This window comes from Rhinolophus hipposideros, assembly GCF_964194185.1.
Source record: "Rhinolophus hipposideros genome assembly, chromosome: 1".
Classification (NCBI taxonomy): domain Eukaryota; kingdom Metazoa; phylum Chordata; class Mammalia; order Chiroptera; family Rhinolophidae; genus Rhinolophus; species Rhinolophus hipposideros.
The window spans coordinates 50,873,527-50,897,737 of NC_138047.1; the positions used below are offsets into that span (position 1 = coordinate 50,873,527).

At 33.6% G+C, this 24,211-nt stretch overlaps 1 protein-coding gene across 1 annotated transcript; it reads left to right on the forward strand.

The window, feature by feature from the left end:
- Positions 1–4,262: 4,262 nt before the first annotated feature.
- Positions 4,263–11,211, forward strand: ODAM (odontogenic, ameloblast associated; the record flags this gene model as incomplete). The annotated part of the gene is made up of 10 exons (XM_081039501.1): positions 4,263–4,313; positions 4,395–4,436; positions 4,978–5,025; positions 5,579–5,812; positions 6,231–6,278; positions 8,170–8,274; positions 9,003–9,050; positions 10,285–10,353; positions 10,779–10,937; positions 11,182–11,211. The coding sequence occupies 10 exons, from the start codon at positions 4,263–4,265 to the stop codon at positions 11,209–11,211; spliced, it is 834 nt and encodes a 277-aa protein (XP_080895627.1).
- Between the last annotated feature and the right edge of the window lie 13,000 nt (positions 11,212–24,211).

A 24,211-nucleotide genomic window follows, 5' to 3' on the forward strand; every position in this document is an offset into this window, starting at 1 on the left:
AGAAAAAGAAACCATTTCAGGGAAGGGGACAAAAGAAGTGATTTTTCAGAGAAGGTGGATGCTGATGATGCCCAGACCAGGATGGGTTATACTTGAGAGGATGTGCTTCTCATTGAATGCCCTGGAGGCCACACTTCAGGAAATCATAGGCAGTTGACAGCTTGTAGCCCAAGTTTAGTTTTGTGGGCCAGCCTCTCTCAATTACTATGAAACTCATGGCTTCTCTTGTGAAAGGAAGAGGTATGCATCACTTTATTTTTCTTAATACCTCTATTCCTGAACAAACTACTCCTAGAAATTATACTTTATTATCATAATGCACATGCACATACATACAAATATTTAATAAATTTACACTCATATAATCAAGCTAGAGCTGTTAACTTAGGATGTATTGTTATAGTGGACATATGATGATTGATGTCCAGTGATGTACATTACTAAACAGAATGGGACACTTTAGTAGATCCTCATAGAAGTTAAAAGTAAATGCTTTATGTAACAGAAGAGATTTTATTGAGAACTTGCTTGTTCTCTTTATTTACTGCACAAGTAACTAATAAAGTAATTGTTAAAATCACAAAACCTATTACCTTTATTGATTTGAGATTCATGATTAAACTCTGGCAACATATGAAAACACTCATTTTTATAATTTATTATTTCTATCTGTTATTTATATTTGAAATTGTGCTATGCCTTTCTCCTCTCTGGTTAGGTAGCTTAGTGCTTTACAAAAACTATGTGATTAGTAATCAAAATCTGCATAGTAGACACAATTCTGTTACTTTCTTAACAGTGGAAAAAAACAGTAATTTCCATGAAGGCAGAAACCACATCTCTTTCATTAACACTAAGTGCTCAATGCCTAGCAAGGACATGGACCGTAGAAGCTGCACACTAATATTGTTGTATGAATAAATGAATGAACTGAGCGTTCTGTACCCCATCTTCCTCATTGAAATGTGGAGGTGATATATGTATCCCGCCTACCTTGATATGTAAATAAAAGTTCCTGGAAAATTAAAACTCATATGTAAGAAAATAATTTTTTGTTATAAGCAGTGCTAAAATTCAAATCTATTCTTTTGCTTCACAGAATATTGGTCTACTTCCCAATGGTTCTCTGTAAACCTTGTAACTGATTTTTCAGGTTAGTTGAAGGGGAAAAGAATCAGATGTTTTGAAAGGACTAACTTATAAGCCAGCTGTTTCCTCTTCATCATTTATGTTATTGGAACAGAATTAAGACCAAGATAATTAAAATAGTACACAATCCAACAGTCGTATGTACTTGGCATTGATATGTGTTCTTGTACTTTTAGGTGAATAAAGGGTGTCTGGTGTTCTGGTAATTGAACTAAAACAAAATAATGAAGTCACAGTGACAATATCTGGTTCCAGATTTCCTCACCTTAAGGTGCCTCAATTTAAGGTTTCCGCACCTTAATCCATACAGACTGACATTGCTCTGGATCTGTGTCACCTTTTTTCTCCCCTGAATAAAGGAACCCATTTATTTAATTTCCTAGTAGGAGTACCTATGGGGTGACTCACGTGGGATAGAAAAATGAATAAGTTCAACATACATAAATGGAAGAAATACAAAGACAATATCCATACTATAATGTGATAAGAATTAAACTAGGGCCCCTTGCCACTTCCCCTCCTACCAAGAGATAACTTTGCCTCCAAGGACAGAGGGAGTTAGAAGCTATTCGGTAGGAAAGCATAGCCTGTTCTTTTCCACTTTCACTTGTTGTATAACCAGAGAGTTTGAACCACTTTTGTTTAGACTATTCAAGTAACAGAAAATAAAAACAAAAACAAAAAGTAATGACATAAATCTCCTATCTAACTACCTTCGAATATGAGGAATGTAGCTAGGTGAAACGATTCATCACTAGGATATTTTTACATTGACTAAATTTTGGCTCTGTAATACAGTTCCTAACTTTTTCAGTACTTGGCCCTGACAACTTTTTGGCTAAGAGTGGGATTAACTGTCTAAGACCTTGTACAACGCAATGGAAAATCTCAGGAGAGTGAGAGTTTATGGTGTATTAAATTTAATTTGGTAATATTCAGAATAGACCAAGGTTATTAATTATAAATATATATATCAATAGGCAACATAGCACCATCTACCTTGTTTACCCACTCAATCAATCTACTGTATTTTTCAGGCTACAATTGATTACACTAACCACCCAACTCTACTGAAATCTGCCATCAACATCCAGGGTGGTCTATTTAGCTCATCTAAAACAGATAACATTCATAAATCTTGGGAAAGTTCCTTTCTAATATATATAAAATCTTACTAGTAACTTTCCTTTTTTAGTAAGAAAAGGTTTTTGTTATTTTAACTAACTTTTTTTGTCCTTCTGGTTTTTTAGTCTAGATTTAAAAAAATGCTAATGTCATTTCAGTATTAATGAGCCATTCAAGTTCTAAGAAGTGTGTCATCCAACTGAAAAAAACAAATTCATTTAAAGGCACTAGCTTTTTTTTCCTGTCTGATAAGGCCACAATTAGTTGTTTAATATTAAATTTGCCAAAGAAGTCTTCCACAATAGAAATTAATTGGTAATACATTATCACATTTATGATCCTGGGCTATCAGAGTGGGATTGATATTAACATGTTGTTAATATTGACACGTAGAAAAAAACCAACAAGACAAGTAAACATATAACTCACTTTATGAAGAAAATTTAAGTAACACTGATGTAGAGATAAGAATACTAGTTGTATTTTGAATATTAAAATCATCGCTAGCAAAAGAAAAACTTTTAAATGCAAAACATTCACTTACCACTATTTTTAAAAATGTAGGCCATCATGCTTTGTATTTATTAAATTACTTATTCTAAGCAGTATGATCACATGGGAACATACATGTCATAAACATAGAGATTTAGTAATTGTTTTTAGGATTTCATTCCATAGTGGAAGATTTACTGATGTTTTCAAGGTCAAACCTAAGAGAAACTAGCTCACATTTACTCAGGCAAGCATTGAAGAACCAAAGAATTTTTACTGCCCCTAATTAGGTTTTGAATTTTTGTCTTTTAGACCTATGCCTTATGTCTAATAATTCCATGTTTTATTCTTTAAAATCCCCATTGATCTTTGAACTTAATAAAGACTTTTAAAGTTACTCTATTAGGTATCCATTTTAAGGATGTAGGATGAAATTATTCTAGAAGATTTAATCATAAGCAAAGCAGAAACCAGGAATGATCACAGGGAAACATTTCTTAGAGGGTAATTTAATGACATTACTAAAGTGTGGGAATCCATATACCACCTAGATGATTAGGAAAGGGGTTATTAGCTAAGCCATTGTCTGAAACCCACTGAATCACTGGTCCTTTTGAACAATGATTGGTCCTTTTTTTCAAAGATGGGTTTTAAAATATAAGAGATGTTCTAAGCAGCAGAGCTGAAAGACAAAAAGAACATAGATCTTGCGTGGGTCTAGCTATCTCTTCATAAGCAAAAGAGTGAGGTAAGATATTAAATCTTTGCTTTCATATTTGTGTGAATCAAAAATCAGTCAACTCTACAGGATAGACCACTAAGGTCACCCTAACTGCTTATATAGGTCAGTGATTTTGAAGTAGGGCAGGGTTTTCTCATTTGGAGGACAAGATAATATACTTCCATGGGTTGCACTATAAATCAATTTTGCAGCTTAATTTTATAAACTTTTTCCCTGAATTAGAAAAATAATGACTCAGTTTCTTCATTTTAATATATTTTAATGTTACTAGACTTTTAAATGAAAATTATCTGGTATTGAACTTCTATTGTCAGATCTTTATTGAAGTATTTTTACTATTACATTAAATAGACATTAAAATTGTTTTCTTCATAAGGATCTAGTCATGGGCCTCCCATGATCAGAAGGATTAATACACTTCAGCGTAAAACAGTACAAAGGATGAGGCAGTCTTGTTCATAACTCATTCAACTGCATCATATGCCACCAAATGAGTCATTTAGTCAAGCTAAAATCACGAGCAAACAATTTTGTTTTTTATAAGCGGATGCTCTGGGAGAAAAGAATATTTTTTCTTATAGCTATTTATAAATATGCCTTTTTATTTTAAATACTAATATATAAGGAAATACTCTAAATTTCCTTCAACTATTCTTCTGATTGAACAATACCAGCTAATTTTTGTTATCATGATTTTACATGGTCTTTTTAAAGCTAAATCTCACAATTTATTTTCTAGATACTTCATCTGAAAATGAAAAGTATAATTATTTTGGGGCTACTGGGAGCCACATTGTCAGCTCCGGTAAGTGATTTCATGGTACAACTGAAATTATTGTGTAAAACCTGTAACAAATCCTTCTTTTACTTTTTTTTTTTTTTTTAGCTTATCCCACAGCACCTTTTATCTGCAAGCAACAGCAATGAGGTTAGTTTAAAAACTTAAAACAATCTCCTCCTTTTTGTTTGTCTTTTTCAAAAAATCCAGAGGGGGTAAAATTCAATACCTAGTTAGAGACAGTAAGTTTCTTTGGTTCTTCAATGCTCTTATATCCAAAGGCATTTTCAATGTTCACCTGTGTCTTATATACTGGATTACTTCTAAAATATTACTTTCCTCCCTTGTTTGATTGTAAATTATTTAAAGGCAATGACAGAGTCTTGCATATCTTTTATTCTAATAGCACTTAATACAGGTGTATATAGGTGTTTAAGACCATAAAATGAGTAACTAAACCACTGGAATTGGCTAAAGTTGTACAGTCTCATACACAGCAGGGGAGAGGTAGTTAAATTCCAACCTCTAATCACTTATACTAATCGCAATTTAGTATAAGCTTAGTGAGAAAACTCACCTTTAACAGGAAACTGATCCATCAGCTTTGACTTGTGCTGTATTTGTAGTAAACACTGTTCTTAATTTTAGCATGTATATTAATCTTGTTTTCATATTATCTTTCTTTTTTTAGTTACTGTTGAATCTTAATAATGCTCAGCTTCAGCCACTACGGCTTCAGGTACCTCTACCACAATAATTGTTTTAAGAATGTTTTTCTACTGCCCATTTCTTGTTATGGTACTTTGTATGAGAACAAACATTTTTCACTTTTGAAATGTCAATTTTTAAAGTTATGAACTTGCCCCATATATTCTAATGACTGTTTGTTTGGAGACTACAGTGAAAAAAAAAATCTGATTAACTTATTCATTGAGACGTTGGTATATGCCAGGCACCGATTCTCACAGCTATGAGATGCTGAAATTAATTATTTTACATAAAGTCATACTCAGCTTACTGGTTAAAAAAAGATTTGAAACTAGTCTAGCAACTGCAGAAACTGTACTCTTTATCCCCCTTATTCTGCCCCATATTCCTCACAACCTTGGGGAGTTGAGCATTGTTCATGTTATTTACATAGTTCATAATGTGCCAAGATGCTGTCCTTTTTTGGTAATGTGGCTATGAAAATATAGAAATTGTTTACATTTTGCCTCTTTCCTGCTCAGGATTGATTTTCAATTATTTTTTAAATGAAACAGAAATGTTTTCTTTCTTTTGTATCTTCCCAGGGCCCATTTAATTCATGGATCCCTCCTTTCTCTGGGATCCTGCAACCGCAGCAACAATCTCAAATTCCGGGACTCTCCCCATTCTCTTTATCAACTCTAGACCAGTTTGCTAGACTGTTCCCAAATCAGATGACTTTCCCAGCCCAGGCCAGTTTTGCCCAAGGAACCCAGGTGGGACAACTGGACCCCTCACAGCCTCAAACACTATCGCAGACCCAACAGGGCCTGAATCACGTAAGTTGAGCCTCTTCCATTTTGGTGTTCAGAGGAGAGACAATGCAAGTTGATTGTTGAAATAAGGTAGGAGTTATTGAGCAAGAATTGTCTTACAATAGGTTTCTACTACCACTGGAAGTACTTCTGTATCTTCTGATTTCTAACATGAAAAATACCATTTAAATCAGCTATTGTAGGATCATAGCCACAAATCAAAATTGTTAAACATGTCTTGGAAAAGATAATTAGGGAAACTTTACCTTTAAAAAAGAGACAATTTGCATTAATGATGGTACGTATAATAGATGACCTTTGTTGTCATAGAAGTCTACTAATACACATGATAGATTTATGTGGGTTAGGGCTAAGAAAAACAGCTCTGGAATTTTAAATTAAAAAATCAAATAAAACATTTTTATGATTCCTTTTTTGGCAGGCGATGCCCTATGTGTTCTCATTCAAAATGCCTCAAGAGCAAGCACAGGTAAATAAATAGGATATCATCAGTCCTATAGAAATAGTACATACACCCTGGTTGAATGTTTTTTTGCTTGTTTTGTTTTGTTTTAATATCTGTAGCTCTGACTCCTATAGCAAGGTTATAAAAACCCCTACAATGATATTACTGTCTGGATACTGCTACTGCTGGGCTGTTGTCATTTGTTAATGTCAGGCTCATCTAATAATGCCTGAAGAAAGGCTCCTAAGGTGAATCCCCAGGACCCCTGAGTTCCCAGAGCATTACTGTGTTGAGAATAAAGGAGCTCACTAAGCCCTAAATAATGTCTTTTCTGCATTCAAAGTGCGGGCATTTGGGAAACACTCAAAAGAAATACTAGGGGCGGACTTTGCCTAACACTAAATTGTTTTTCAGAGGAAGATGTATTGAATTGATAAAATATGATATGAGGTAGAGATGCAAGATAAAATATGATAAAATATGATATGATGCAAGAAACACTTGCCCACAATATTCTATAGTTATGAAATTCTGCTGAAAACATTCCAGGTTCCTATATATTTTCAGTTTGATTCCACATTACAGTCAAATGGTGGTTATTTTCATAAAATAGGAGAATCTTCAAAACCTGAATGTAAACTACTAGAATCATTAGAATAACATGGAAAACCCTCTCGGGATTGGGCTAATTAATTTTATAATATTATGAGATCAAAGAAATAAGGATATAAATTATATTATTTACCAGCAGAGTATTGATCACTCATAAAAAGTTAGACCACTTGACTCTACTGTAATGATAATTATACAATTTTGTCTAAAACCAAAAATTACTTCTAGACATTATCTCATTGTATGCCATAGTATTTAGACAGTTAGACACATTATATGTGGAATTACTTCATCTTAAGTATCAGGAAACTAAGTCTTAATGAGATTAAATTCCCAATCCTAATTGAAGTAAATAGCTGAGTTAAAACATAATTTTTCACCCTTCCTTTAACCACTAAACCAGTGGCTCATCACCATCGGTTGGGTTAGAATCTCTAGTAGTAATTTTGAAAATTTCAAGTGCCTGGATCCTACACACACCTAATGAATCAAAACCACATGAGTAGAACACAAATACGATTATCTGTTAAAATGCTCAATAGGTGATTTTGATTTTTAGTCAAGATTAAGAACCACTGCACAAAATGTATTTCTCAAATCATAGTTGCTGCTTTTTTGAATTCTTATGTCTAATATAGTCTCTTATTTAATTATACTTGGATACAAAACAGCATACAAAACTATGTATGTACTATGATCTCCATCTTCTATAAACACATATGCATATATAGAAATGCAGATCTAAGTGGAAGCCAGTAGATGATAATGTGGGTGGTGAAGTTGTAAGTGATTTTATTTGTTCCTTGTAGAATATTTTCAAAATATTCTACAATCTATATAGATTGTTTTAATAAAATGTCAATTATTAAAGGCAATTTAATTCTTCACATTCCAATCATTATGGTAGATTTTCTAATACCCTGTCATGCAGAAAAATGATTCTCAAAAAATATAGAGGAAATGCTGTATAGTCTGTCCTCTTCTTAGATATATGCAAAGTAATTTGTATATAAAGTCTTAAATTTGTATATAAAGTCCAAGGTGCCCTTTTTAAAAAGCATGTTCTTTTAGTTGAACCCACTACTTCCTAAATGTGTTTGACAAGCAACCTCGAAACAAAGTTCAGTATCACATGCAATGTAAGTTGTTCTAAAGTTTGGGAAGGACTGCTTTATGCATTCTTTTGTTCATAAAATTGCTGGATATATATCAGCTTTAACATAATATTGACATTAGAAGACTTTTTTTAAAGGCCTATGCTGATTCAAAAGAAGCTCTTACAAACATTTCTGTCTACAAATAGATGCTTCAGTACTATCCGGTTTACATGCTCCTACCCTGGGAACAACCTCAGCAAACAGTAACACAGTCACCTCCACAAACAGGACAACAGCAATTTGAGGAGCAGGTACTTCCAGTGTTTGATTTTAATCTGATTAGTTCCATGTAAGAAAAGAGAGGATAACGTACATTTTCAGAGGAGAAAATATCTGTGTATGTTTAGTGCAAAAACTCAACAGTTTGAACTGCTGGTCATAAAAGGATGCAGTGCTTTCTCCTAACATATCACTAATTTGGAAATGCTCTAAGGCTGGATTTTCAAAGAATAAAATCACTTAACATAATAATCTCAAAATGCATCCACATTGTTGTAAATGGCACCATTTAATCTTTTCTTATGGCAGAATAGTATTTCATTGTAAGTCAGACAGAAAAAGTTGAGAACCATATGATTTCACTGATATGTGGGATATAAAATGGAAAGCCACAAAGGAACAAAACAGACAAAGAAATAAAAAGTCATAGACAATAGTTTAGTGATTACCAAAAGGTAAGGGGGGAGGGTGGTGGTAGATGAGAGTAAACAGGATCAAATATATGGTGATGGAAGGAGAACTAACTCTGGATGGTGAACATACTATGTGATATATAGATGATGTAATACAGAATTGTACATCTGAAGCCTATGTAACTTTACTAACCATTGTCACCCCAATAAACTTTAATTAAAAAAAGAAGATATGAACTTTCAAAAAAGCATTTGATATAATATATAATTTTATATAACCATTTATCACAAAATTATGAGAAAAATAATCATAGAAATTCTAATGTATGTTTTCAAAAATCTGACAGATACCATTCTATACTCAATTTGGATATATCGCACAGCAAACAGAACCTGTAAGTAAATGCATACTTTTCCATTAGAAAAGAAAAACAGCAAACTTTTGTAACTACTTGCTGCATAACCTAATAAATCTATCAGTGCCATTCAGCCCAAAACCAAGAACAGATCCCTAGAAGAACAAAGTTGGATTTATCCACTCATTGCAATGAGGGAGAACACGCACCATGAAGAAATGTGGGGTGTCTTAATAGGAAGGTATTGAAATTACATTTTATAGGATCTGGGGTTGTGTCAGGAAATTTTGGGGAGAGTTCAAATAGTGACGTTCACCCTAGATTGGATGTTCTCAAGATGTGGGGAGGCATAATTCTATGATTGGGTAACTTAATGATTCTTATCTCGAAGGTAAGAACAATGGAGCAAGGCAATACTCTGATTGGTAAAGAAGTGAGTTACTCAGATTAGCCAGGATACAAGGATGTCTGGTATTTTCGTGGCTTACACCATAATCTTGCTTTAGGCAAAATTACAAAGTGTTTACAGTCGACCTTGTCTGACGTTGGTGTTCTATAGGGCTGTTAATGTTCAACGGAAGTCCAGGGCCTAGCAAAGAATGTCAGGCAAGCATCGGACAACACAAGCAGAGCTGTTGTGTCAGGCCAGTTTCCCTGAGTTAATGGCTGTTTTTCTCTTTCTTAAATGTAAATGATTATTTTTGTTTCTAAGAAACTAGGTAGGTTGAGGCAGTTAGAGCTCAATGCTCCTAACTCCGAAGGCTGCCAGTTCCATTCCCACATGGGCCAGTGGGCTCTCAACCACAAGGTTGCCAGTTCAATTCCTCTAGTCCCGCAAGGGATGGTGGGCAGCGCCCCCTACAACTAAGATTGAACATGGCACCTTGAACTGAGCTGCTGCTGAGCTCCCGAATGGCTCAGTTGGTTGGAGCGCATCCTCTCAACCACAAGGTTGTCTGGTTCGACTCCTGCAAGGGATGGTGGGCTGTGCCCCCTGCAACTAGCAACTGGCAACTGGACCTGGAGCTGAGCTGCGCTCTCCACAACTTAGAGTGAAAGGACAACAACTTGACTTGGAAAAGTCCTGGAAGTACACACCATTACCCAATAAAGTCCTATTCCCCTTCCCCAATAAAATCTTTAAAAAAAAAAAAAAGAAAAGAAAAGAAACTAGGTAGGTTAAGAAGTTGGGAAATGTTTAAGTCTCTTGGGTGCAAAACAATATATTTTATAGATTAATGATTTAAACTTTTAAAACTTTCCAATTTTTCAGGTTATACCAGGACAGCAACAACTAACGTTTGATACCTTCATAGGCACAGCTCCTGAAACTGGAGCATTGGTAAGATTCCTTACCACACATTGCTAGGTACTAGAAATCAGTGACTGACAACCTCCAGTTTCCTGCACTATTGTTCATTTTAATGAAAACTTTATTATCATTATTCCATCAATGAGTCTTACATCTTCTCCCTGTAATTTTTTGCCAATATTTACTCGTTGATCAAATATTTATTGAGGGACTACTGTATGTCAGATACTCTCCTAGATACACTCATTTAAAATCAGGTAGAAAGAGACATCCACATCTCCGGGTATATAGGCATGGTCTCTCTAAAGGATAGATTATAATCTAGAAAATACTAAAGCACTTACTTCTTAAATACATTTGTTGCCCTGCATCTCAATCCTGTTGCTTTATATTCTTCCAATTTGACCTTGTGCTTGATCCTGTAACTAGCTTATTTTCTTTCTCATTCTCTATAGCCAGCAGGAGGAGTGATACCATATTTGCAAAAAGAAATTATAAACTTTAGGCCTGCCAGTGGAGGAATTTTCATTCCTTCAACTCCACAGAAACCCAGCACAAGTATTTATGCTTCTGATATAGACCCAACTATTACCCCAGAGCTCATGGAAGAGAAGGTAGAGTAATCAAAGATTCATTTTATGTACAAAATTATTGTCTAATAGAATTCTTCTCTATAAAGTTAGTGCTTAATTTATAGGACTTAGTTATGGAAATAATGAGAAAGTTAATGATACAGTAGAATATATGGTCTTAACCTTAAATGGGGAGGTCAATAATTGCTCAGTGACAATCAAGTAATCAGAATATAATTAATTTTAATTTAATAAGAGCTTCTTATGAATGTTCTTTTCTCAATAGGCCAAGACTGGTAGCCTAAAGGAACCATAAGATTTTGTCCTAATCTTTCAGAGTTTTTGGTAGGTATTTGACAAGAGGCATGCATTAAGTACTATGACATATCCTAAATTAAAAGAGAAAAACAAACAAATAAAAAAAACTGTCAGGGAAACTAATGAAGATACATTAACAAAATGAAAAAAAAATAGTGTTTATATATTCCTACAAAACTAATAATATTTATGGGACATCAGCAATTTTTTAAAAATCAAAATAAATTTTTGAGAATCATGTCTGCCTATGCCATAAACTTGGTATAAACTCTGAAAACACAAAGAGTAAATATACTAGGTCCATGTAAAAGATATTCTATAGATACTATATACAGAGTCAGATCTCCCAAATCATTGCTTCACATTGCAAACTGTAAGTTGTAATGCCAATACATTTGTATTAAATTGGGATAAAATAAAGTCTCAAAGTGATAAAAAAAATTGCACAATCACATGAACATTTAAAATTCCATGACTTTTATGTCAAACATAACCTTAATTACCTGTACCAATAGGCTCGGTTGGATGTTAGGCCAGTGGGTGTTTGAAAGGAGGATAGGTTGGCATGGCACCAAGAAGTAAAAAATACACACTAAAACACAAATAATTTTGCCAGAAGGGGAAATTGAAAGGCAAAGTTTATTGAAATCTCCTCCCTGCTGCCTATGAGTCTCTTTTGATTCCAACTTCCATGAAAATGAATACTCAGCATTCTTCAGATGAAAAAACAAAAAAAAGTCTATGAAAATACAACCAGAAGTGAATAGTGTTGGTACCTTTTTAGAAAAGTCTCTCCTGTAATGCAACATTTTGTACAATACAATTCAAATTATTAAATCAGAAATACTAACAGGATTTCAGTATAGTGTGACCTTCACTCTACAGGGCATTAATGCCAGAAAAAGTAAAGTTTTCCATTTGTTCTCTAAGCAATTTAGAAAATATCTAGGAAATTTTACATAGTCTAATGGTACTAAAATGTTGTTCTCTTGTTTTTCAGAGAAAAAGACATGGTGGTGCCTCAGATATCATTTTAGGCTATTTGCTTCCTCAATGCTAATATCAGTTCTTTGAAATATATAAAATATCTTGGCTTTTCTCCTGAATTTCTTTTAATGTATAAGTAATTTTGCACTAGAAAAATAAAGCAATCACTTAATCAGTCCTGTCTTTACAAGATTATATTTCTTTTCCAACACCCTATCATTGCATAATCTAGAAAGTAACACTAATGCGAATAATGAGAATAAAACTAATATCACTGAATTAATTGGATAATTGCATTAATAAAAGATGGTTATGGAAAATGATATAATTGATGAGAATAAAGATTTGTCATTGGATTTCTGAGTGTGATGATTGTGACTGATGAACAAATGTACCTAACTTTGACATATTCTCTCATTATTTCCCCCAGGCCCATTCAGCTAGATTCCTTTTTATGCACTCTCCCTTAGGATTAAAATTATTTGGTAGCAGATATCATAAAGTGCATGCTCCCAGTGTGACACAGCTACACAGAGAGATGACTGTCCTGATCCAAAAGGATAAATTCCCCAGGAAGATGTATGCTGGGAAGGAAATATCGTGTATATAATAGGGCATTGGTTTTGGATTTCACCAGATCTGACTTTCAATTTGGTTTTGAACCTTCAGCAAGTCACTTATCCTGAGTTGAGATAACCATATCTACCTTTTAGAATTTCTGGAAGTACTACATGAAATAACACATGTAAGATACCTGGCTCACACAAAGTACTCAGAAACTGTTAATTTTTCCTCTTTTACCTGTGACTATGGAAGTACTTTTTACTTATTTTCTTAGCTGTGAACCTTCAGCTGAAAGTCTGAGAAAATTGGAAAACTGATTTTCAATATACTTTACGATATTTGTATGTAGATGTATGTCGATGTGTGTGAGTGTATATATATATATATATGAAAAGAAAACTGAATGAGTGAGCGAGTGAATGAGTATGCATTATGTGGTTTCAAACAAATTTGGTTAGTATTCTAGGCTTTAAAGTTGATCACAATTCACAGATTTTCCCAACATTTAGTAATGTTATTATTGGAATTTACTGCTTACCCTATGAAAGAGTAATCTACTAATCACCTGTTCTACCTTTATCTTATACTTTATAATTTTCCCCTAAATTGGTGAGTTGAATGAATATAATTGACTGACCGCTTAATATTGGACGTAATATAGGAAGTCAAATACCAAGCTTTCTGATAAAATGGAGGTATTCTGCATTTAGGAATATTGTGCCTCAAAATTCCAAGAGTTCACGAGGTCGTTGAGAAAAATTACATGAGGTAATTCATGCTGAGTGTTTCAAATATATTCTGGAACAAAGCAAGTATTCAACTTTTCTCTTTAAGGAGGAAGAAAAAGGGGCTAGTCAGAAACTAAAGTGAGATATGAGTATAACATAGCTATTCTGTCCGAGGGTATAGCGAAGAGAAGTGAACTGCAGGGAAAACTGTAAAACTCTAAGCATCAAATCAAGAGTTTGATAATATTAGGGGTTATAATAATAAATACTTTCAGAAACATGGGGATTATATGAATATAATATTAACATATAAAACCATGAAGTGGATAATTACTACACAAAAAATGCAATAATAAACATTGAGAAATTACTTCAAGAATAAATATGTTGATAAAAACATTAATATTAAACTAAGCATGCTGAATTTATTTCTTTATTCCCAGCAATATTAACAGGAACTTCTGACTGAATAGTTTTAACAGATCCAATTTAGTGACAACTTAAAAAATAAATTCCTTGATCTCTGTTTAGGATCCAATCTGCTTCAGGAAGATGTTGTCGTAAGGTATTCTTGAGCAACAACTATGTGAAAACTTGAATACTATAATTACTATCAATGAGACATTCTGTTTTCAAAATATATTATAAAAAAGCTTTAAACTCTATCATTTCTGTTACCAAAGTTAGGAAGACAAGAGTGTACAGTTTATGAAAATATCACCAGAACACATGCAAAGAACTAGGTTTTGTTTGCTTGTTTATTTGTTTTAAGTCTGGCATCCTAATCTTCCTACCCCAGGCCAGTGAAAGAAAGATGAAGCAGGAAAAGGAGCTCAATTTTGCACAGGGTTGACCAGATAAATTCTACGTAGAATAATTTCTCTAAAATCAGCTTTGCTTAGATTCTATAATCCACAGTATAAATTCAAAAATTTCCCTATCAAACGTCTACATGGGGTGCTTCCTAGCTAAATGGATTATAACAGCATTAGTTTAAAACTGAAATATAGAATCCATATATGACCTCCCCTTCAACATAACATGCATATCCAATCTATCATCATCATCTAGTAGCATTTTAATTTTATTTTTTATTTCTTTTTTATTATTACTTTCAGGTGTACAAAACAACATAGTGATTAGACACTTACACCCCTCACAGACTGATAACCCCAACAAGTCTACCACTCATCTGACATTCTAGTAGCATTTTTAGATGCATAATTTAAGTGTGTAGTTTGATGTGTTTTATATAGATAAGCTAGTCAATATTTGTATATAGTATCATAGTTGATCTACTGGAGGATCATATTGATCTTATGGAGACTTTTCTTTTTTTACTTATTTGTATAATCATATATTTCAGTTTTGTCCTTCGTGCTAGGGCAAAACTACGTCCTATTAACATGGTCTTGACACCTATGAGGTTGCCCTTCTGGTCTGTGGTGTTTATCAAGCTCCTCTAAGTTGCTGGAACTCTAATTCCTAACTCAGTCTCCACAGCAACAGGAAGTTGCTGAAATCTCTGCTCTTTCAACTTTTCCAGCTATTGCTTTTCCCTGGGATACTTGATATCTTGCTTTGCATATGCATATGCATAGTCAGCAAAGGATTTGGGGAGTTTATACACAGATTTTGAGGCTCCTACCTCAGAGGTTCCCTCCATTATGGGACTTTCCCCCTCTGGCATCCCCAAATTTCCTCTGATGTCTCAGAAACTGTGACTTCCTTACTGAGGTCTTGCAGCCCCCACACCCTGCAGATGGGGAGTGCCTATTAAAGAAAAGTGATATATGGTAAATGTAGATTTAATCTTTATTGCAAGAGTCTAATTTCCTTAAGTTTCTACGTACTTTTGGTCATTCTCCAATGTCTTTCAACTGTTTTATTTATTTATTTATTCATTTATTTATTTATTTATATTATGCCCAGAGTTTATAATTCTTATTAGCAGGAGCTTTAGTTCAATATAAACTTTTCTGCACACAACAAAAGCTGGAAGTCTATATTCTGAAGACTTTCTCTCATAAATCTCTTTTTAATCTCTTTTATCTTCACTATCTCTACCCTCTGAAGAACATCCTCATCTCTTATGAGAATTAATATATAACCACCTCTATAGAATTTGTTCCCCCTAAAATAGAGTGTTTATTCAAAAATAGAACTCTGATCATTTTTGCTCCCCTGCTTAAAACCATGCAACAAGTTGGTTTCTGTTTAAATTCCATTAATTGGCTTACGAGGTTCATATTACTACATCCTGCTGATACGTTTGCTATAAGCCCATTGATCACTACCTTCTAGCCAAAAATATACTCCTTTACATTTCATAGAATATGCCATGAACCTCAGAAACGTGAAATGTCACTCTGTTCCCTTTGCCTGGAACATTATTCCTTCTTCTTTTCATTTGACGAGTATCATATCACTTCTTAAGTTTTTGCTTTTTCTGGTACACTTTTTCATAGACCATTTATATTAGTCTGGGGTACCTGTTCTGTATTTCTGCAGTACCCATACTCCCTTAATCATTTCACTTATAAATGCTATTGTTATTTTTATTTATTTTGTCTATGAAGGTGTAAGCTCTAGGAAGGCCTGGATACTGTCTTCTCTGATCAGCATTATAATGACTTGCATAGTGCCTGATCTCTAATAAAGCATAATAAATGCTTAACATATTAATAAATTAATGAGTAAAACTTACTTTGAATACAACCTGATTCTCTCCAAAAGTAATTTCGTAAATAGCAAGGGCCAACAGCTGAGCACTCCTGTTTACTAATCCTCCCCAAATTATAAAACATGAAAATGCTACCAATACACTTTGAATATCACAGCAAATTCCATTAATATTTTTGTATATTTGATATATCTTAAAAACAAACAACTTTTAATATTTGACTTCTAAGAAGTACAATTATTGTAAAAAATATTTTTGTGGCTGCTCCAAAACTTTCCTTGTCCAAATCAAAATGTATCATCTTTTTGAATATATAGTTATTATTTCAAGTACATAAAATTAAAAGATTATCTTTGTTATACATTATATCCTTTTGTCCAAATGGGTTGGAACATAACCTTTTTAATATAAAAAGTTTTTAAAATAACAGATTACATAACTATTTAAAATCTGTACAGCCCCTTTATGATTCACTAAGTAGATTTTTCCCTAATTTATTTCATATTATTTGTGTCGTGGTTAGGAACTGACTAATTCTGTGTTACAGTTGCACACTTTACTAGATTTGTGATCTTAGATACGTAACTTTCTAAGCCAAATTTTCTTTATTTGTAAAATAGGAATAAATGCATAGTTTATCCCATAGGGTTATTGTGAATACATATAATATATTTCATGTAAAGCATTTGTCAGCTTCTCGCACATAAGTATTTTGATGTTATCTTAATTAACGTAAAACTAATGGAACATGTTCTAATTATGTGGATCCTTTAGGATTTAGTATAATTAGAATCTCTATTAAATACAGGAAGCTTCTTATATTTTGATCATTCAAAGATAAAAATAAAAGGAGAAAAATACTTGAAACTCCAGATCATGATCATGGAGATCAGATACATACGTGAAGGAGACCATTTTCAATTTAAAGACCTTGGATTTTAACACACTGTCATATAGAAAACATTTTTATTTAAATTGTTAAAGCTATGAGGCAAACAGGAAAATTATTGTTGTTGTTATTTTAATGCTGAATGTGTGGTTATAAAATGTTTAGACATTCATCTAAAGTAAATGGAGGGTATAATTCAGATCCTGATGCATGACTCTATAAGCCACTTCTTAACCTCTTTCTGAAGAGCACGCATCAGGGGAAAATGTCTACTCAGGAGGAACCACAGAAAGGGTCTACAAAGCTCTGTGTCACAGAGCAATTTTGGGTAGCAGTTCTACAAACCATGTTTTATATCAAAATATGAGTTTCTATTCAAACATTTGAAGAAAAAGTGAAATGCATAGGAGGAAGTCATTAGTATTTTAATGTTTGGTATTTATAATTTTTAGTTGAAATTTGAGTAAAGAAATGATATATTTTGCAAAAGGAACGTTTTGGAATGGGCTGTATACGCTACTTGCAATATATATCAAATATGGCAATTTCCATCATTTGAGCCATATGAAAAATAGCAAATTATGGATGGCATTTGATGTAAACTCTAAATTATGCTGATAAAATGATGTTTCATGAGTGTGGGGAAGAGTTAATAACAGGGTTTCTCAGCTATTGACCTTTTGGATTCAAGCTATTGTATAACTGATAAAGAGCACCAGGAAATACCCAAAGCAATTTTTGAAGAGCCTAATTTGTTTACTCAATAAGTATTAAGCACATACTTGGCACCACTATAAGCCAGGCCCATTTCAGGGGACACTACAGTGGACATGGGTCTCTGGCCATGACTCTGGCACTTGCTGGTGCTGATTCCAGGCATGAGAACTCTATGATCACTTTCCTTTTTAACAGGTGGGGGTCTAGTGTTCCATGGAGACTGGGGTATTGACAACCACTTAGATTCTACAACATGGCCACATAGGATTCTAATTCTTTTTCAGGAATCCACAGTCACTAAGATCACTTCTAGTTGAATATATAACATTTTCAGAGGCTTTGAAGAGAATGTAGGTGTTTGTCTATATCTATTCTCCTGGAAGGAAGATATCACAGACTTTTTTAAACAAGAAAATGCCTCCTTAGTGTTGACACGTATTCAAGCCTATTAAAGGTTAGATCATATCTCATGGTTTTCAACTCACACATACAAACAAAAAGAGTAAGAATGCCTAAAGAATGTGTACATATTGCATTTCTAGAACTTTGTTAGCCACAAGATATAGAACAAAATATTTCTGCTCTCTTATTGAAGTAATACTTAGTACACAGCTAAATATTCCCATAGTATGGCTTAAAATGTGCATTTCCATGCACTAATTCTAATCCTGTAATGAGAATAGGCCTATGGGCCATTAAAAAAAATTAATTGCTAAACCTGTTCCCGTAGGTATTCTCATCCCTATTTACTACCCGGTCTGAGTGTACTATAATTGAAAGAGTACAAATGAAGTCATCTAACCAATTCTGCTCACCACACAAAAATTCCATCAGCTACACCCCAGTTATGCCTCACCTCTCCTTGAATATCTGCAGAGATAAGTGTTTTTCACTTTTAAAAAGCTTTTCCCTATAGATTATTTTTAATATCTTGACATGCTAATTTTCACCTCTGCCCTCTGTGTCCCCAAAAATAAATCCAAGCCCTCTGTCATATGATATCCTGCTCAGCTTTTGAAGGCCACTCATGGCCTCCTTCTGGGCAAAACATCCTGGTTGTGTTTCTTCAGTTACCATTGCGTTTTGAAGGACCAACACATGCAGAAGACTTACAGAAGGGATTTTCACATCTATAATTTTTATTCTGTTAGACCAGGGTGTTTTCTGTTATCACATTCTAGCCATTTGAATTAAAATTAACACAAGAAAATAAGAGCCACTTCTATTTCCTGAATTCAACCAGAATTACAACTTGTGAGTCAGTGCTTGGTGGATTCTGTGGAAGGTGAAGTTAAATCACCAACCAGAAAGAATAATTCCTCTTTCCTGATACTGCTTGATTTCAAAATTCCCCTACTTATATTCAGATTTAACTAACATATGAAGTAAGCCCTGATCCAGTTCCAATTACTATGTAAGGTGCTTTCATATATTTTTATGTTAGCTGAGGAATGTAATTATCTAAGGAATCCCGAGGCTGTGTGGCAGAAAGAGGAATGATCTACTCAAAGCTGATAAAACTGATAAAACCAGCATTTACAAGGTCAGACACCATGATGAGTACTTGTATACATTTCATTTCACTTAATTCCCAATTCCAGAGATGATTATCTTATCTTCACTTTAAAGATAAGAAAACCAAGACTCAGAAAATCTGACTTGCCCACTTAACAGCTGAAAAAGAAGATGATCTAAAAGTCTAAATACAGATCAGTCAAATCTAGAGCTCTCCCTTTCATTTAGCTGGGGGGGAGCGGCGGGGGGGGGGGTATCCATTATCGACGTCACTTTTCCTGCTGCCTCTTAATAGCTAGACTGTCAGTAACAGGATAACCACAGCTTTATGTAACCTGCTAGTTTAATTAGGACTATTTCTGGGCCAACACAAATGGAAATCAAAGATTAGGAAAGCAAACAGTTCTTATTAGAAAGACAAGTACTGTACGATCTCTCTTATCTGTGAAATCTAAAACAAAAACAAACAAACAAACAAACTCATAGAAATGGAAAGTATAATAGATTGGTGGTTGCCTGCCAGTGGGGGAAATGTGTGATGGTGGTCAAAGAGTACAAACTTCTTATTTTAAAATTAGTAAGTTCTGGGGACCTAATGCACAGCATTGTGATTATAGTTACTACTGTATTTTATACTTGAAAGTTGCTGAGAGAGTTAGTTACATCTTAAGTGTTCTTACCACACACACACAAAATGGTACTATGTGAAGTGATAGATGTGTTAACCAACATTATTGTGCACTCATTTCACGATATATATACATGTAACGAACTATTACATTGCACCTGAACTTACCCAATGTTATATGCCAAATATATCTCAATAAAACTGGAAAAATACTATGTGTTTAATAAGTTTAATAAATGAAACTTAATTTTTTTAAAAAAACAACCCTGTTTCAGTTGTGTATGTCTGTGTGCAGATATACGCAGTTATGACATATCATGCATTTTTTTTTACCATCAGTTGCGTTTCAAAAGGTTTGAAAGCCATCTTAGAAACATATGAGGAAGAAGAATTGGAGAATAATGGAGACAGGGAATCTAATTAAGAAGCTATTGTAAGTGAATTAGGAACTAAATGAAGGAAATGGTAATGAGGATGAAAGAGACTGCTTCTGATAATATACAAGAAGAGAAAACTTAATTACCACTAGATGCCAAAGGGCAGGGACAAGGAAAGTACAGGGTGAATCTCAGATTTTTGACTTGAATGAATGTGTAATTAATGACCATCAACTGAGAGATGAAATAAAAGTGAGGAGCAGATTTGGAGGGAAAAATAATAAGTTCAGTTATGAGTTGTACCCATTAGACATCTAAATGGTATATACAGTTGGATTAAAGACTTTGAGCTGAAAGCATAGGTTACGAAGTCAGAGTAGATTTTGTTATTCAAAGTAAGTGTAAACTAAAAAGGTAAGAGGTCATATACAATGACTTGAGAAAAAAGAATCAGCAAAGACTTACGTTGCTATCAGAAAAGTAGAAAAAGAACAAGGGAAAGTGTTTTTAACAAGCCAAACAAAGAAAGACAATTTTCCAGATGGTCATAGTCACCACTATTAAATGCCAACAAATATCAGTAACATGAGGACAGAAAAGCATTTATGGTTTTCACAATTAAGTGGTAATGGCCGGCCTATGTTAGAACAGTCTCAGATAAGTAGATAAGTAGAATGAATTGAAACACAGGTTATAAGAAAGTGAATAGTATGTTATGTACACATGCACACACACACACACACACACAAACTTATTATCGCTAGTTCCAGGGAAACCAACTCTAACCCCAGATTGGTCAAAATGAAAAGCAATACACAACACAATATTAGGTTTAGTATATCAGGTTTCCATTTTGAAGCAGTTTTATTTAAATCAGTGAGATAAGATTACATGTTCAGTTATAAGTAAAGAAATTTTAGTGTTTCTCTGGGTTTGCACTGATTTTTCTAACTTTCTGCTACAGTGACAATATAAGGCACTAATTAAGATTGTGGGTTTTGGAACTCAATTGCCGATGTTTAATACCATCTCCGCCAGAGAACTAGTTACGGTATCTTAGACCAGTTACTAGCATTCTCTACTTTTCAGTCTCTTTATCTATAAAGTGGGGATGATGTTGATATTAGTATTTTGCTCTTAAGGTTTGTTGTTTTCAGGATTAAGTGATGTAATACATATAAAGTGCTTAGATGTGTGTGTGCTTGAGCACGTAAAGTACTCAAGAAATGTAAGCTGTTATTATTTTTCTGAGTTCTCTTGAGAAATAATTCCTAGAAAGGATAAATGAGAAAGGAAATTGATGTATTACTACAATTTAGGTCATATAAATTCTACCGAAATAGAAATTGACCTCAAGGATGCAATATTCTTGAGGGCTCTCAAATAGTAAAAAGCCCAAGTTCTATGACTTGAGTATAGCACACACAGAGTATGATACATATTTAAGATGATTCTTGAAGTTTTTGAGGGCTCTAGTTTTTACTCCTACATTTGATGGTTATACTCTTTCTGTTAAGTACACCTTAGTTGAAAAACAGAGTATAGTGTCTCAGAAGGTAACCACAATGATTTGATGCTCCCAAATATGGTCCACTGATCTGTGACGCTCTAAATCTGCTCACTAGAACCAAAAAGCTGAAAGCAGAATCATGCAAAAAGTTTTCACTCATCTTTAACATTTTTGAAACATTCTTTGTTTTCTTAAAATTACAACACTACCAAAAAATGCTTTCCAATAGATTATAATCAATACCAATAGGATGCTGAGAAAATATTTTTTAAATTACGGAACTTAAAAAAAATTTATATGAGCATGGGACACCATTATGTGAAGTGGAAAGCTTTAAATACACAAGATACATAAAATTTTGAAAAGAGACCACAAATAGATGTATTTGGTGGCCAGTCAGCCAAAGTTTCAATGAAACTGTAAATGTCGGTTACTCCCAAATTTCAACACATTGTGATGGTTGATGACAAAACTGAGTAATAACTGATCCCAGGGGAGAGGCCTTCAAGCCACAGACTTCATTTCAATTACTTCTGAGTGTATAAAATAGTGGTAATACTCCAGGGCCAGTCACTTCCCATCTCTTATAATAGCATTCTAAAGAAGAAATTGACTGGAAAGTTTGAGGTAAGAGAGGTCTTAAATATCATTGTAGACTAAGGTATATTATGATATATATCTTACGTATGTTATCTATATAGATAGATATATACACATATCCTTTAAACTATCAAAAGCCAAATTATTGAGACTATCATGTAAACTAAGTAATTAAACAATCATTTGGCATATACCCGGTTACAAAACTTTTTCTTAAAATCTCCACCAAGCCATAATAAGTGCATATTTTAGAATAACCATGAATAAATCTTTGTGAGGGTGGAGTGCTGCTGTGGTGGTACAGTGAGACTGTTCCAGAGCCTCAGGCCATTCGTTTTGAATTTTTGGGGTCTCAAGTCAGCAAAGAAAGGGAACATGCAATACCAGATATTCTCTAAAGTATGAACAACTGCCAATTTATTTGTACCTTCCTGTTTTATCTTTTAAAATTGCTGTATTTACATTACATTCTATAATATATCATGCTGATTTTAATATAAAAGTTACATAAGTGTTTTTCTCTAAATTCTTGAGTAAAATTGAGCTCCAGGAAAATGCATCTAATTTTTTTCAGAGATATACAACAACAATATAGTTCTATTAGTACTACAGCTTGAGAAGTAGAAAAACAAAATGTGGTAGTTGGTAGTTATGCTATGTCCTGACTACATGACATGATTTAGAAGTCTGTGATATGATTTGCTCACTGTGGTTTTGAATAATCTTTGAAACCAGTTGAATTTCTTCCTATTGTAAATGTTCTACTTGAATTCTATCTTCTCCAAAACTGCCTCCTTAATTTATCTTTTATTTTCTGTATACTCTCAATATTTCTATGTATAGATTTCCATGTATAGTATTTATCACACCTTGCTTTATATTATAAAAATATCTTTATCTGTCTTTCCTTGCTAGCTGCCAGATGATGGAAATCATGCTTGATCATTACATCCCTGATAAGACCTAACACAATGCTTTACACACAGAAATTATGCTATGTATATGTGTCTGTGAGAAGCATACGTGTGTGTGTGTAAAATTTTTGCTGTTAATTGCCTATACTGCCAGTCATCCTATGGAACCCCGAACTTAGCTTTTGTTTGTCACAGTCATAACATCATCTGGTATTTTTTTATTCCAATTTGAATTTTGGTAAATATGATAAAAAATAAAGACAATATGCTGATCATAAAATAAAGACAATATAATCAAATTTAAGTACTTTTTTTTTTTTTTTTTTTTTTTTTTAGTACTTTTTTCTTTTTCATTTTATTCTTCTGTCTCTTCCTAGATATTTAGGAAGCATTAGGAGGTGATGAAATCCCCCTAGAATCTTCATTAACCACTTCAAAGCCACCCCAAAATAATAATGATGATATGGGTAATGACATTTTCCTCAATGTAAAACTTTACATTAAATAATCTTCAGACAACTTCGTAATGTCTGGACCTATAACAGTATGCTCATGAAGGTCCATGAAACCAGGACCTTCATAAAGCTATATATACCTGACATCTAGAATAGTGTCTAACAATCAGTAATCAGGAAATCATGAATAAATAAACAAATAAATAAGTAAATATGGGGGCAAGTTGAAGAAAAGTTCCCTAACTAACTTCTCTTTCCAATTTGATTGCCTTTCCAAACTCCCCCCTGCCCATCCCCTCCCACCATATATTCTCTAGTGTCTATCACATCTACGCCAGGACAAAGGGGATTAATGACTAGTGATACCATTACGTAGGGAAAATTACCTATTCATGTTTGAAATCAAGTATTATACTCATATTTATTGTATT